Source organism: Cololabis saira, chromosome 14 (genome assembly GCF_033807715.1).
Source record: "Cololabis saira isolate AMF1-May2022 chromosome 14, fColSai1.1, whole genome shotgun sequence".
NCBI classification, from domain to species: domain Eukaryota; kingdom Metazoa; phylum Chordata; class Actinopteri; order Beloniformes; family Belonidae; genus Cololabis; species Cololabis saira.
In genome coordinates, this window is record NC_084600.1 from 43722415 (window position 1) to 43737396 (window position 14982).

At 40.4% G+C, this 14982-nt stretch overlaps 1 protein-coding gene across 1 annotated transcript in view; it reads left to right on the forward strand.

Moving 5' to 3' along the window:
- Positions 1-14982, forward strand: part of LOC133459398 (protocadherin Fat 3-like) — a 299910-nt gene that overhangs the window by 249793 nt on the left and 35135 nt on the right. The window contains exons 48-49 of the mRNA XM_061739291.1: positions 1670-1823; positions 6409-6562. Of these exons, the coding sequence (XP_061595275.1) occupies positions 1670-1823; positions 6409-6562 (308 nt within the window). The remainder of the gene's footprint in view (positions 1-1669; positions 1824-6408; positions 6563-14982) is intronic.

Sequence of the window (14982 nt, forward strand, 5' to 3'; positions counted from 1 at the left end):
GACCAAAAATGAAAAAAAATAAATATAAAATAAAAAATAAATAAAGAAAAAAAGGAAAAAATATAAGATAGAAAAAAATAAAATTAGAAAATAAAAGACAAGAAAATAAAAAAATATATGAAATAAAAAATAAAAGAAAATAAAAGAAAATTAAAAAAGAAAAGATTAAAAAAATAAATTAAAAAATAAAAGACAAGAAAAGAAAAAATATATAAAATAAAAACTAAGATAAAAAAAAACACGAACAGGAAAACTGATGAGGAGAACATGGAGGGAGGAAACAGTACGGACAAACGAACACATGGTCAAGGTTCGGGGGGTCGCCCTCGGGGCCGGGCCGACCGGCGAGACAAATACATCACAGCAGCTTCTCCAACCTCCTACTTCTGATCTGGGTGTCTAGAAACAAACGAGGGTGAGGCGGGTTGAGTCGCGCTGAGTAGGTTCTCGTATAAAAGTGCCATATATACATATGTTCTGGTCCAGCCCAGCATTTTTAACGCCTATTCCACGATGCTTCAAAAAGTCATCAACCCCAATCCTGTATCTGCTCTATTTGGATTCCCTCCTGAAACACTCCCTTAAAGGCAAAACTCATGTAATTATACATTTTTCCTCCTTGATTGCCAGACGTCTCATCCTTCTTTCCTGGAAAGAACATATATATAAAATAAAAAAAAGATTAAAAAAAATAAAAAAGATTAAAAAAATAAAATTGAAAAATAAAATATAAAAAAATTAAAAAATTAAATGAAAAAAATAAAATATAAAAAAATTATAATAATAAATAAATATAAAAGACAAAAATAAAAAAATAAATATAAAATAAAAACTAAGATAAAAAATAAATAAAGAAAAAAAGGAAAAAATATAAGATAAAAAAAGAATTAAAAAATAAAAGACAAGAAAATAAAAAAAATATATAAAAGAAAAAATAAAAGAAAATAAAAGAAAATTGAAAAATAAAAGATTAAAAAAAAAATTAAAAAAATAAAATAAGTATAAAAGACAAAAACGAAAAAAAACTATAAAATAAAAACTAAGATAAAAAATAAAAAATAAAATAATATAAAATACGAACTAAGATAAAAAAGGAAATAAAAAAAAATAAGATTGAAAAAAATTAAATTAAAAAAGAAATCAAAAAATAAAAGACAATAAAAGAAAAAATATATAAAATAAAAACTAAGATAAAAAAATTAAAACATTTATGAAATAAAAGATAAGAAAAAACAAAAAATAAAATATAAAAATTACAAGGCGAGGCAGTTCGGGGGGGTCGCCCTCGGGACGGATGGGAAACAGGAGAGACAGAACTGAAACTCAAACTGGGGGAAATGTCAAAACCCCGACATCCTGTGCAGTTGCAGCGTCGGCTTCATCGAATTTTAGAGGGAATTTATCCGTCATCAATAAAAGGTTTTCTTACACTTTAACAACTGGAAAGAGATTAATTTCTCCTCAAAACTATTTAATAAACGTTCAGTTCCCCTCAGTCAGGGTTGGGGTGAAAAATAAAGGACTGGGCGGGATGATAAAGTCTGGGAGCTTTTCCTGGTTTAAATATTTAGGAGAAATTATTAACAACAAAGTTTCCATTCCAGCAGAGAAAAGTAGAAACGTTCCCGGTAAAGTCTCTGATGTGTTCTGTGCTCTGATCTCTCTCCAGGATTCCAGTGCGTTTGCGGCGCCGGCTTCGGCGGCGAGCGCTGCGAGCTGCTGCTGACGGCCTGCTCGCCAAACCCCTGCCAGAACGGAGGGGAGTGCCGGCCGGTGGGGAACGCCTTTGTCTGCAGCTGCCCCGCAGGACTGGGGGGACTCGTGTAAGAAACACTTTAACCTGCAGGACTGGGGGGTATATATCTAGGGTTTCCACCTTTCAGAAATAGAAATAAGGGACGCCCCGATTTCATCAGCGCAGGAACCAAAAAAAAAACTTCTAAACTGAATAAAAATGTGTTTATTTTATATGAAAAAACAAAATGCTTTGATTTAAAGTTTAAAGTGTTTTAATAGCATTGAACTTGCATGACTGTACAGACAGACAACCATACTAGCAACTGAAATATCCTCCTATGCTACGTATGTAACATCAGCCCAGATGTAGAATATAGATACAGGTGAAGAATATGGTGTAAAAGTGAATTTATTTCAATAATTCAACTAGAATATGGTGTAAAAGTGAATTTATTTCAATAATTCAACTAGAATATGGTGTAAAAGTTAATTTATTTCAATAATTCGACTAGAATATGGTGTAAAAGTGAATTTATTTCAATAATTCAACTAGAATATGGTGTAAAAGTTAATTTATTTCAATAATTCAACTAGAATATGGTGTAAAAGTTAATTTATTTCAATAATTCAACTAGAATATGGTGTAAAAGTTAATTTATTTCAATAATTCAACTAGAATATGGTGTAAAAGTTAATTTATTTCAATAATTCAACTAGAATATGGTGTAAAAGTTAATTTATTTCAATAATTCAACTAGAATATGGTGTAAAAGTTAATTTATTTCAATAATTCAACTAGAATATGGTGTAAAAGTTAATTTATTTCAATAATTCAACTAGAATACGGTGTAAAAGTTAATTTATTTCAATAATTCAACTAGAATATGGTGTAAAAGTTAACTTATTTCAATAATTCAACTTAAAAAGTTAAACTAATATATTACCTAGTCTTATTACATGCAAAGCAAGATATGTTAAACCTTTATTTGTTATAATTTTGATGATGAAATTGTTTATTGATTTCATAAAATAATCTCTAATTTATTTTTTATTTGGGGTTTTCATAAACTGTGAGCCATAATCACCAAAATTATAACAAATAAAGGCTTGAAATATCTCACTTTGAATGTAGTGGGAAATAATATATTTGTTTCACCTTTAGTTAAATTTACTACGAATGACGTTTTGCAATTTATTCAAATGTTCCGACCTTCACCTGTTTATTATGACATCAATAAATAAGAGCATAATAAATGTCCGTATTGGTTCAATACGGAACGCAACATTAAGGCCAGCAAAGATTTAGCTGGCCTTAATGTTTCCTGTGTTTTATTTAGTTCATTATTGTTAAATGTAGTGTAGATGTGTGTGTGACAGACGTGTGTTTGGGGCGTTAGTGAAAATACGGGACAAATCGCATCCCGTATTAGTTCAATACGGGACGCAACATTTTTTTCTCAAATAAAGGACAATTCTGTATTTTACGGGACGGGTGGCAACCCTACTGGGGGACTCGTGTAAGACAAACTCTTTAACCTGCAGGACTCGTGTAAGATTAAAAACTCTTTAACCTGCAGGACTCGTGTAAGATTACAAACTCTTTAACCTGCAGGACTCGTGTAAGACAAACTCTTTAACCTGCAGGACTCGTGTAAGACAAACTCTTTAACCTGCAGGACTCGTGGAAGACACCGCTCTCACCAACACTTTAACCGGCGACTAACGGCGGCGTCAGGGAGCCGCGGCTTCGTTAAGCAGCATGAACTAGAAATTAGAGTCGCAAAGTCTCAGACACCAAAACAGCGGCTTCTGCGTTCTCGTTTAGGCAATAAAAACCATGTGTAAGTCTGCAGAAACACAAGTCTGTAGAAACACAAGTCTGTAGAAACACAAGTCTGTAGAAACACAAGTCTGTAGAAACACAAGTCTGCAGAAACACAAGTCTGTAGAAACACAAGTCTGTAGAAACACAAGTCTGCAGAAACACAAGTCTGCAGAAACACAAGTCTGTAGAAACACAAGTCTGTAGAAACACAAGTCTGCAGAAACACAAGTCTGTAGAAACACAAGTCTGTAGAAACACAAGTCTGTAGAAACACAAGTCTGCAGAAACACAAGTCTGTAGAAACACAAGTCTGTAGAAACACAAGTCTGTAGAAACACAAGTCTGTAGAAACACAAGTCTGCAGAAACACAAGTCTGTAGAAACACAAGTCTGTAGAAACACAAGTCTGTAGAAACACAAGTCTGTAGAAACACAAGTCTGCAGAAACACAAGTCTGCAGAAACACAAGTCTGTAGAAACACAAGTCTGCAGAAACACAAGTCTGCAGAAACACAAGTCTGCAGAAACACAAGTCTGCAGAAACACAAGTCTGTAGAAACACAAGTCTGCAGAAACACAAGTCTGCAGAAACACACCATTTAGCCTCTAAAACTCACCATTCTGGGTAGAAAGCCTTTAAAATTCCCCATTTTGGGTAGAAAAGCATCTAAAATTCATTATTCTGGGTAGAAAAATCCATAAAATTCAGCATTTTGGGTAGAAAGCCTCTAAAATTCAGCATTCTGGGTAAAAAAAACCTTTAAAATTCACCATTCTGAGTAGAAAAGCCTCTAAAATTCAGTATTCTGGGTAGAAAAGCCTCTAGAAATTCACCATTCTAGGTAGAAAAGCCTTTAAAATACAGAATTCTGGGTAGAAAGTATCTAAAATTCACCATTCTTGGTAGAAAAGCCTCTAAAATTCAGCATTCTGGGTAGAAAAGCCTCTAAAATTCAGCATTATGGGTAGAAAAGCCTCTAAAATTCACCATTCTGGGTAGAAAAGCCTCTAGAATTCATCATTCTGGATAGAAAAGCCTCTAAAATTCAGCATTCTGGGTAGAAAGTATCTAAAATTCACCATTCTGTGCAAAAAAATCCTCTGGAATTCAACATTCTGGGTAGAAAATCTGTAAAATTCAGCATTCTGTGTAGAAAAACCTCTAAAATTCACCATTCTAGGTAGAAAAGCCTCAGTAATCACAGCTTAGTAATTGCCTTTGAAAGGACCTTCTGTTCTGAACGTCAGTTCCTCAGATCGGCCACTAGAGGGCAGCTTCCCCTCAGAGGAGAAACAGCTCTTCATGTTTCCTGCACAGATGGAAAAGCTCTTTTCATGAACTTGGATTAAAGATTGGTCTGAAATGAAATTCAAAATGCTTTTTTTATTTCTTTTTTTTTTCCAGGCACCAGATAATCATCACCAGTTTAAGCCGCAGGCAGAATAAAAGGCCCGGCTTCAACATCCATTAACTCTAATTAGCCGTGAAGTTTTTCCGCCTGCAGACGGATGAATAACAACACAATTAAAGATGTATTTACGCTTAACTGTCAACAAAAAACGCAAAACGTCTTCGGTAATTAGCTGAATTATACAAAAGAGCTAACGTGACGCGACCGAGGCTGGTGTTGGTGAAGCTTTTTCAATTACGGTCATGTGAAATATTCATGAGCGGCCGTGGCCGGCCGGACCGAGGCCTTGAAGACACAACTTTATGTGCTCGAGTCTCCGCTTTTATCATCCACAGCGAGACTTCAGATGGTTACACGATGAAAACCCCCCCAAAAACGCCTTTATCTTCTCCGTCTGACCAGCGTTTGATAAGTGTGTTTGGAATAATCAAAGGAAAACTCGTGAAGGAATGAGAAATGTCTGTTTTCCTGCCCTTTTATGGAGTAAGATTTCAGAAAGATGTGTCCATGTTATAACTATTCGTAATGATAAACATTTGTATGTTAATAAAAAAGTTGTACCCAGAAAATTCTGCTCTCACACGCGAGTGTGAGATAAATTATTAGGGCCCTAGCACTGCCCTAGCCCTAGCTAGGAATTTTTCTGTTCTCGTTTTTTTTTTTCCTTCTTCCGACGAAATGAGGGCCTTTTTTCCCCTAAACGTGCCCCAAAAGTCACCAAATTTTGCACCAAGCCAGGCCTGGCGATAACTTTGATATTTAATGGTTTGCATTAATGGGCGTGGCTTAACGGCTCAACAGCGCCCCCTAGAAAACTTTGTACCTCAAGCCCCACAATACGGTTTGACGTCATGGCCCAAACCCAACAGGAAGTCGGCCATTTTGAATTAATCGTGTAATTTTCGCGCAATTTATGCCATTCCTGCAGCCGTTTCTTCGCCCGAACCGTAACGTGCACCCAGGTGTGTTATACATCAAAATGTGCGTCTCCATCCTGCGACGATGCGCATTACTTTTCTCAGTCAAAACCGTTACCGTGGCGACGATAGACGCCAAAAAACGCGCCCCCCCCTTCATCTGATTGGTCCATATTTGATAGTTCCTACTTTCTGCCATAACTTTTGAATGGTTTGACATAAAGACTCGTGGGTGGTTTCATCGGACTTAGTTTTGAGTCCTTGCCCATAATTGGTGCAAATTAGCCCCACCCCTTCTTTTGATTGGTCGATATCTGATAGTTCCTACTTTCTGCCATAACTTTTGAATGGTTTGATACAGAGAGTCGTGGGTGATTTCATCCACTAAATGTCCAGTTCTGAAGAATCTACATAGTCATACAAGCTTCCACTGCAGCTTGAACGTGCACGAGGGTGGAGGAACGTTCATTGCTGCTTGCAGCTTTAATTATTATTTATAATTGTCTCTCTTTTCCAGATGCGAGGAGGACGTGGACGAGTGCGTCCAGGACGGCTGTGCCGGTGGGGGCGGGGAGTGCGTCAACACCTTCGGGTCCTTCTTCTGCAACTGCTCCGACGGAGGCGACGAAGGCCGGCCCTGCGAGGACCAGGGCCTCGGGGACGACGCGCAGGTACGCCGTTAAAACCCCCGGAGAGTCGGGGACGACGCACAGGTACGCCGTTAACACCCCCGGAGAGTCGGGGACGACGTTAAAACCCCCGGAGCCTCGGGGACGACGCGCAGGTACGCCGTTAAAACCCCGGAGAGTCGGGGACGACGCCCAGGTACGCCGTTAAAACCCCGGAGAGTCGGGGACGACGCCCAGGTACGCCGTTAAAACCCCCGGAGCCTCGGGGACGACGCACAGGTACGCCGTTAAAACCCCCGGAGAGTCGGGGACGACGCACAGGTACGCCGTTAAAACCCTGGAGAGTCGGGGACGACGCCCAGGTACGCCGTTAAAACCCCCGGAGAGCCGCTCAGGCGGGATCCTGCTGCTCGGAATTAGCTTTCACAAACACGGAGACGCTGCTGAGGGGTTTGAGTGAGCGGCGTTCACCTGCGAGGCTCGGCCCCCCCACCGCCGCGGCGCTAATGGCTAAATCACAGCTTCCATTTGAAGTTCTCCTGCTCGTGACTGTTATTACGGGCTGCGTCGGAGCCGTTTTCAGACCCTTTCAAGTTTTCAACCGGCTGTTTGAGCGTGTGACACTAATCTGAAAATGGATCCAATTAATTTCCGTCCTCATCGGTCGCCCCACAGGTTCCACGGCAGCGCGGCGAGACGCGGCGAGACGCGGCGAGACGCAGCTCCGCCGACGGGTTTTACTAATGTGTAAAAGTAAAGAAGTAAATCCATTTGCATGAAAAGACCCTTCACTTGCTCTGAAGCATCTGAGCTGGTAGGATTAGTGTTTGGTCACTTTCAGGTTGGAAGATCCTCGTGTTCGTTTGTCTGGTGCACCATAAGAAAACCAGTGAACAGAATCAAAGTTAATTCAAGCTTTTATTATATCATGCACTATGTTTTCTAGCCGGGGGTTTTACACTTTTCTCAAACCACAAAGGTAGGAGAGAAAATGCACAGCGTGGTCATGGATCCAGTCGTATTTATACTAAAAAGGGAGGTGTTCTTTGTACGTGAACCCCGTCTGCCAAACATATCAAACCTTCAGCCGCTTGTCCCTGTTTATTACTTCATACTTAAGATGTCAACCCAGATAACGGATAAAACCCATCAGTGTTAAAACATCTGTTTCTCTTCATTGTCTTCACCGAAAGAAACACCATTTAACAGACTTGTCACAAAACAGGAGTCGACCCTGCAACTAGAGAAAACAGCCTAGTCATAAAACAGGAGTTGATCCTGCAACTAGAGAAAACAGCTTAGTCATAAAACAGGAGTTGACCCTGCAACTAAAGAAAACAGCTTAGTCATAAAACAGGAGTTGACCCTGCAACTAGAGAAAACAGCCTAGTCATAAAACAGGAGTTGACCCTGCAACTAAAGAAAACAGCTTAGTCATAAAACAGGAGTTGACCCTGCAACTAGAGAAAACAGCCTAGTCACAAAACAGGGCTTGACCCTGCAAATAGAGAAAACAGCTTAGTCATAAAACAGGAGTTGACCCTGCAACTAGAGGAAACAGCCTACTCATAAAACAGGAGTTGACCCTGCAATTACAGAAAACAGCTTAGTCATAAAAAAGGGGGTTGACCCTGCGACTAGAGAAAACAGCCTAGTCACAAAACAGGAGTTGATCCTGCAATTAGAGAAAACAGCCTAGTCATAAAACAGGAGTTGACCCTGCAACTAAAGAAAACAGCTTAGTCATAAAACAGGAGTTGACCCTGCAACTAGAGAAAACAGCCTAGTCACAAAACAGGGCTTGACCCTGCAAATAGAGAAAACAGCTTAGTCATAAAACAGGAGTTGACCCTGCAACTAGAGGAAACAGCCTAGTCATAAAACAGGAGTTGACCCTGCAACTAGAGAAAACAGCCTAGTCATAAAACAGGAGTTGACCCTGCAACTAAAGAAAACAGCTTAGTCATAAAACAGGAGTTGACCCTGCAACTAGAGAAAACAGCTTAGTCATAAAACAGGAGTTGACCATGCAACTAGAGAAAACAGCCTAGTCATAAAACAGGAGTTGACCCTGCAACTAGAGAAAACAGCCTAGTCACAAAACAGGGCTTGACCCTGCAAATAGAGAAAACAGCTTAGTCATAAAACAGGAGTTGACCCTGCAACTAGAGGAAACAGCCTAGTCATAAAACAGGAGTTGACCCTGCAATTAGAGAAAACAGCTTAGTCATAAAAAAGGGGGTTGACCCTGCGACTAGAGAAAACAGCCTAGTCATAAAACAGGAGTTGACCCTGCAAATAGAGAAAACAGCCTAGTCATAAAACAGGAGTTGACCTTGCGACTAGAGAAAACAGCCTAGTCATAAAACAGGGGTTGACCCTGAAACTAGAGAAAACAGCTTAGTCATAAAACAGGAGTTGACCCTGCAATTACAGAAAACAGCTTAGTCATAAAAAAGGGGGTTGACCCTGCGACTAGAGAAAACAGCCTAGTCACAAAACAGGAGTTGATCCTGCAATTAGAGAAAACAGCCTAGTCATAAAACAGGAGTTGACCCTGCAACTAAAGAAAACAGCTTAGTCATAAAACAGGAGTTGACCCTGCAACTAGAGAAAACAGCCTAGTCACAAAACAGGGCTTGACCCTGCAAATAGAGAAAACAGCTTAGTCATAAAACAGGAGTTGACCCTGCAACTAGAGGAAACAGCCTAGTCATAAAACAGGAGTTGACCCTGCAACTAGAGAAAACAGCCTAGTCATAAAACAGGAGTTGACCCTGCAACTAAAGAAAACAGCTTAGTCATAAAACAGGAGTTGACCCTGCAACTAGAGAAAACAGCTTAGTCATAAAACAGGAGTTGACCATGCAACTAGAGAAAACAGCCTAGTCATAAAACAGGAGTTGACCCTGCAACTAGAGAAAACAGCCTAGTCACAAAACAGGGCTTGACCCTGCAAATAGAGAAAACAGCTTAGTCATAAAACAGGAGTTGACCCTGCAACTAGAGGAAACAGCCTAGTCATAAAACAGGAGTTGACCCTGCAATTAGAGAAAACAGCTTAGTCATAAAAAAGGGGGTTGACCCTGCGACTAGAGAAAACAGCCTAGTCATAAAACAGGAGTTGACCCTGCAAATAGAGAAAACAGCCTAGTCATAAAACAGGAGTTGACCTTGCGACTAGAGAAAACAGCCTAGTCATAAAACAGGAGTGGACCCTGCGACTAGAGAAAACAGCCTAGTCATAAAACAGGGGTTGACCCTGAAACTAGAGAAAACAGCCTAGTCATAAAACAGGAGTTGACCCTGCAACTAGAGAAAACAGCCTAGTCATAAAACAGGAGTTGACCCTGCAACTAGAGAAAACAGCCTAGTCACAAAACAGGAGTTGACCCTGCAACTAGAGAAAACAGCCTAGTCATAAAATGGGCTGACCCTGCAACTAGAGAAAACAGCCTAGTCATAAAACAGGAGTTGACCCTGACACGAGAAAAACAGCCTAGTCATAAAACAGGAGTTGACCCTGCAACTAGAGAAAACAGCCTAGTCATAAAACAGGAGATGACCCTGCAACTAGAGAATACAGCCTAGTCATAAAACGGGCTGACCTTGCAACTAGAGAAAACAGCCTAGTCATAAAACACGAGATGACCCTGCAACTAGAGAAAACAGCCTAGTCATAAAACAGGAGTTGACCCTGCAACTAGAGAAAAAAGCCTAGTCATAAAACAGGAGTTGACCCTGCAAATAGAGAAAACAGCCTAGTCATAAAACAGGAGTTGACCCTGCAACTAAAGAAAACAGCCTAGTCATAAAACAGGAGTTGACCCTGCAACTAGAGAAAACAGCCTAGTCATAAAACAGGAGTTGACCCTGCAACTAGAGAAAACAGCCTAGTCATAAAACAGTAGTTGACCCTGCAACTAGAGAAAACAGCCTAGTCATAAAACAGGAGTTGACCCTGCAACTAGAGAAAACAGCCTAGTCATAAAACGGGCTGACCCTGCAACTAGAGAAAACAGCCTAGTCGTAAAACAGGAGTCGACCCTGCCACTAGAGAAAACAGCCTAGTCATAAAACAGGAGTTAACCCTGCAACTAGAGAAAACAGTCTAGTCATAAAACAGGAGTTGACCCTGCAACTAGAGAAAACAGACTAGTCATAAAACAGGAGTTAACCCTGCAACTAGAGAAAACAGGCTAGTCGTAAAACAGGAGTCGACCCTGCAAATAGAGAAAAAAGCCTAGTCATAAAACAGGAGTTGACCCTGCAACTAGAGAAAACAGCCTAGTCATAAAACAGGAGTTGACCCTGCAACTAGAGAAAACAGCCTAGTCATAAAACAGGAGTTGACCCTGCAACTAGAGAAAACAGCCTAGTCATAAAACAGGAGTTGACCCTGCAACTACAGAAAACAGCTTAGTCATAAAACAGGAGTTGACCCTGCAACTAGAGAAAACAGCCTAGTCATAAAACAGGAGTTGACCCTGCAACTACAGAAAACAGCCTAGTCATAAAACAGGAGTGGACCCTGCAACTAGAGAAAACAGCCTAGTCATAAAATGGGCTGACCCTGCAACTAGAGAAAACAGCCTAGTCATGAAACAGGAGTCAACAGGAAGTGTTCAAAAGGAGAGGCTGTGGATAAATATTAAAATAAGAGCAGAACACTGAACAAGGACGGTTGAAAACGTAAAAGATCTTTTATTTTTCCTTGACGTTTGAAACTGGCTGCTGGAGCAAAACTCTGACACGTGTCAGACAGAGGGACGGATAAAAGGTGTTACCGTGAAGAAGTGAAGAAGTGAAGAAGTGAAGAAGTGAATCTCTGCCCGAGACACTGAAACATCAGTCGTGAGTTTCTCTCCTGAGAGTTTCCTGTAGACGGCTGGTTGTTTGCTTCACGACCGGCCGAAGCGTTGAGGAGTTTTCAAGCGTTAAGGCGTTGAGTCTTTGAGTCTTTGACAACCGATAATAGAAACCACTTTGCTCTTATTCCCTGTCAACGCTGCAGAACTTTTCTTGGATCCGTTCCCACGACCGTGTCGGAGGAGGAGAGACGACTCCCTCAAGCTCTTTACTTTAGTTCTGTTTTCACGTCTAGTGAACTACACAAGATGCGTTTGTTCGTTCGGACGCAGCAGAACTCAGATCCACATGTAACTCTATCTGAACACTTATGGAAACAAGATATTATGATAAAACACCATTAATAATCTGTATTTGCATTGTTATCGTCAAGTGTTTTGCTCAAACTCGTGAGGAAATAGAAGCTTCGTACTTCAGAAGGTGTGAAACCTTTCCAGCGGATCTAATCCTAATTAGAAACCTAAAATTCACCATTCTGGGTCGAAAAGCCTCTAAAATTCACCATTCTGGGTAGAAAGCCTCTAAAATTCAGCGTTAATGGTAGAAAAGCCTCTAAAATTCAGCATTATTGGTAGAAAAGCCTTTAAAATTCACCATTCTGGGTAGAAAGCCTCTAGAATTCAGCATTAATGGTAGAAAAGCCTCTAAAATTCAGCATTAATGGTAGAAAAGCCTCTAAAATTCAGCATTAATGGTAGAAAAGCCTTTAAAATTCACCATTCTGGGTAGAAAAGCCTCTAAAATTCAGCATTAATGGTAGAAAAGCCTTTAAAATTCACCATTCTGGGTAGAAAAGCCTCTAAAAATCAGCATTAATGGTAGAAAAGCCTTTAAAATTCACCATTCTGGCTAGAAAGCATTTAAAATTCAGCATTCTGGGTAGAAAGCCTCCTAAATTTACCATTCTGGGTAGAAAAGCCTCTAAAATTCAGCATTCTGGCTAGAAAGCATTTAAAATTCAGCATTAATGGTAGAAAAGCCTCTAAAATTCACCATTCTGGGTAGAAAGCCTCTAAAATTCACAATTCTTGGTAGAAAAGCCTCTAAAATTCACTATTCTGGGTAGAAAGCCTTTGAAATACGAGACGTAGTTCAGACTCCTGTCAAACCTTTCTGCTCCGGTTCAGACGCCTGAAGGAAAACACTTCAGAAAAGCTGATTCATCACATTTCCTGAGGATTATTTTGTTATTGCAGGTCAGGAGACTGAAGCAGGGGCGTCGCCAGGTGTAATCCCTTATGGGTTCTGAGCCCAAAGGGGCCCCTGGGTAGCGGAGGCCTAAACTGCGTGCGCGTGCAAAGCGCGCACGCGCAAAATTTTTGGGATCTTACGGGTCGGATCGGTTAACTTTGCATGACTTTAAGTCGTTTAGAAAGAGATTGACAGCCACAAGCAGCTTCAATGATTATAACAAAAAAGACCATTCCAGATCAGCAGATGAATGCATAGCACAGGATAATAATAACTGCAGGGTGGTGAATAGTGCAACAGGGCAAAGCTCTGTGTATTCCCCTATTCAATTTTAGACAATATAAGGAGTAAAAACTGAATGAGAAACGAGAAAGCCAAAGAAAGTGTCATGACAACAATTATAATTATTATCCTCCTCATTTTATTGCTGCATTCAGCAAAATACCAATGACCTCCAAGTTCCAACTCACTGCATCATATAGGGCTAAACAAACATCCATCTCAGACTGGTATTTTATACAAAATGTCAAAATAAATAAATACAATAAATAAGAAAAAACACATGACTGACCAACATGGCAGCATATAAATAAAATTCACATTAAACATTCCCAACTCAGTCCCAATACAAAGACATACTCAATAAAATTACAATAAAACAACTTAAGGTGCCATTACAATGGCTTTTTCTATCTTTTCGTTTCTGTGCTGCTGATTTCTTCTGTTTTGTTTTAGCCTCCGCCAGTGTCGGAGCGTGGGTTTCAGCACAGAGGGGGCGGAGCATTCTCAATGGGCCCTTATGATAATTATTTTACTATTCAACAACTTAAAGATAACGGACACCTCGTCATACCCAGCAAACAACACAAATGCTCACGTTTACTGAGCCAAGCAAGCCTAGGTGCCTCAGAAAGCCACAAACCAGTTCACACACACACACACACACACACACACACACACACACACACACACACACACACACACACACACACACACACACACACACACACACACACACACACACGCCACGCAGCCTGACAGCCGTCAATCTGAGAGCCTCGCTGTCCTTGGTGCTGGTGTGACGGTGACTCACAGGGTCTGAGCTAAACCATCTTTAATATAAACTTAAAACATAAAATGTAAACTACAATTACACAATCTATTCAGATAGAATATAGACACAATTGTCTATAAGGCCATTAATGAGATCTATAAATAGAAAATAGACACGGCGGTCTAAACACAACAAAACGCATAGCCTATTAAAAATGTATCAACTGCACACAATATGCATTCAAATAGACTCGGCGGTCTATTACAGTTGACAACAACACAAGGTACATTAAGGTGGTCAAGGCGATAACAACATTCTGATCATTATTTATGTGCTCACCGATTGCTGTCTCTGCGCTTGTTGCCGCTGCACCAACTCACAGACTCCGAACTCCAGAACATCATCCTCGGCTCGAACAATATATTCCAAGTAACGTGGAAAACAATGTAACGGCCGCTACAGCTAACACTAGCCTCCTCATCAGCCACCGGCGCCGCTGCAAAATATGAGGTGAGCGGCGGACAGGAAGCAACTAGCCTCTCCTTTCTCTCTTTTACCTTTCTTTTTAACGATCCAGACTGGTGCTTTTTATTCTCCATTTTTCCTCTTTCAAAGTTCCCTCCAAAATGCCGCAGTCTCTCACATACAAGACGAGTTAGTTCCAATGTAAAAAAACGAAACAAGTTAAGTTCCAGCCAATCAGGTTGGCTCACAGCCCTGATGCGTTCAGGACAGTTGTAAAGTAAGAATTAACCTACACTGGCCACACAATGCACATGTTATCGTTATTATAACCTACAAATTTTACGATTATATATGAACGTATCACACAAAACGGGGCCCTCTCATTGGGCCCCCCTTAGGGCAGAGGGGGGGCCCTCTACTTTGAAATGTTGTTGACATTGGGTTTTTATAACCCGGAAACCCGCGCCAGCGTCGCTAGTGGACTGAAGCAATGATCAAATTTCACACCAACAAAGTTTAATGTGTTTCTGATCAACATGCAAAGCTCTGCTGAACAGAACTTGGACTCGTGTTCACATTTCTCTCTCCGGGCTGCTTTCATAGCAAATAAATCAAGCAGCAATTTAAATTCACCTTATTCGGTTCATTTAAATCATCCCGAGTGAATTCACAGACCGAGGGGGAAGCTGCACCTTGACATCTGCACTTTGAGGAGCTCGGGGTGTTTTGGTCCCAACAAACTCTGAAATACTTATTTAGTGGAAGTGAGTGTTGCTCATTCAATAAAAAAAAAGAAAAGTGAAGAAGGTAAACCCATGACGGGTTTACCTTCTTCAGCGTTGACACAGCAGCGTTGACACAGCAGCGTTGACACAGCAGCGTT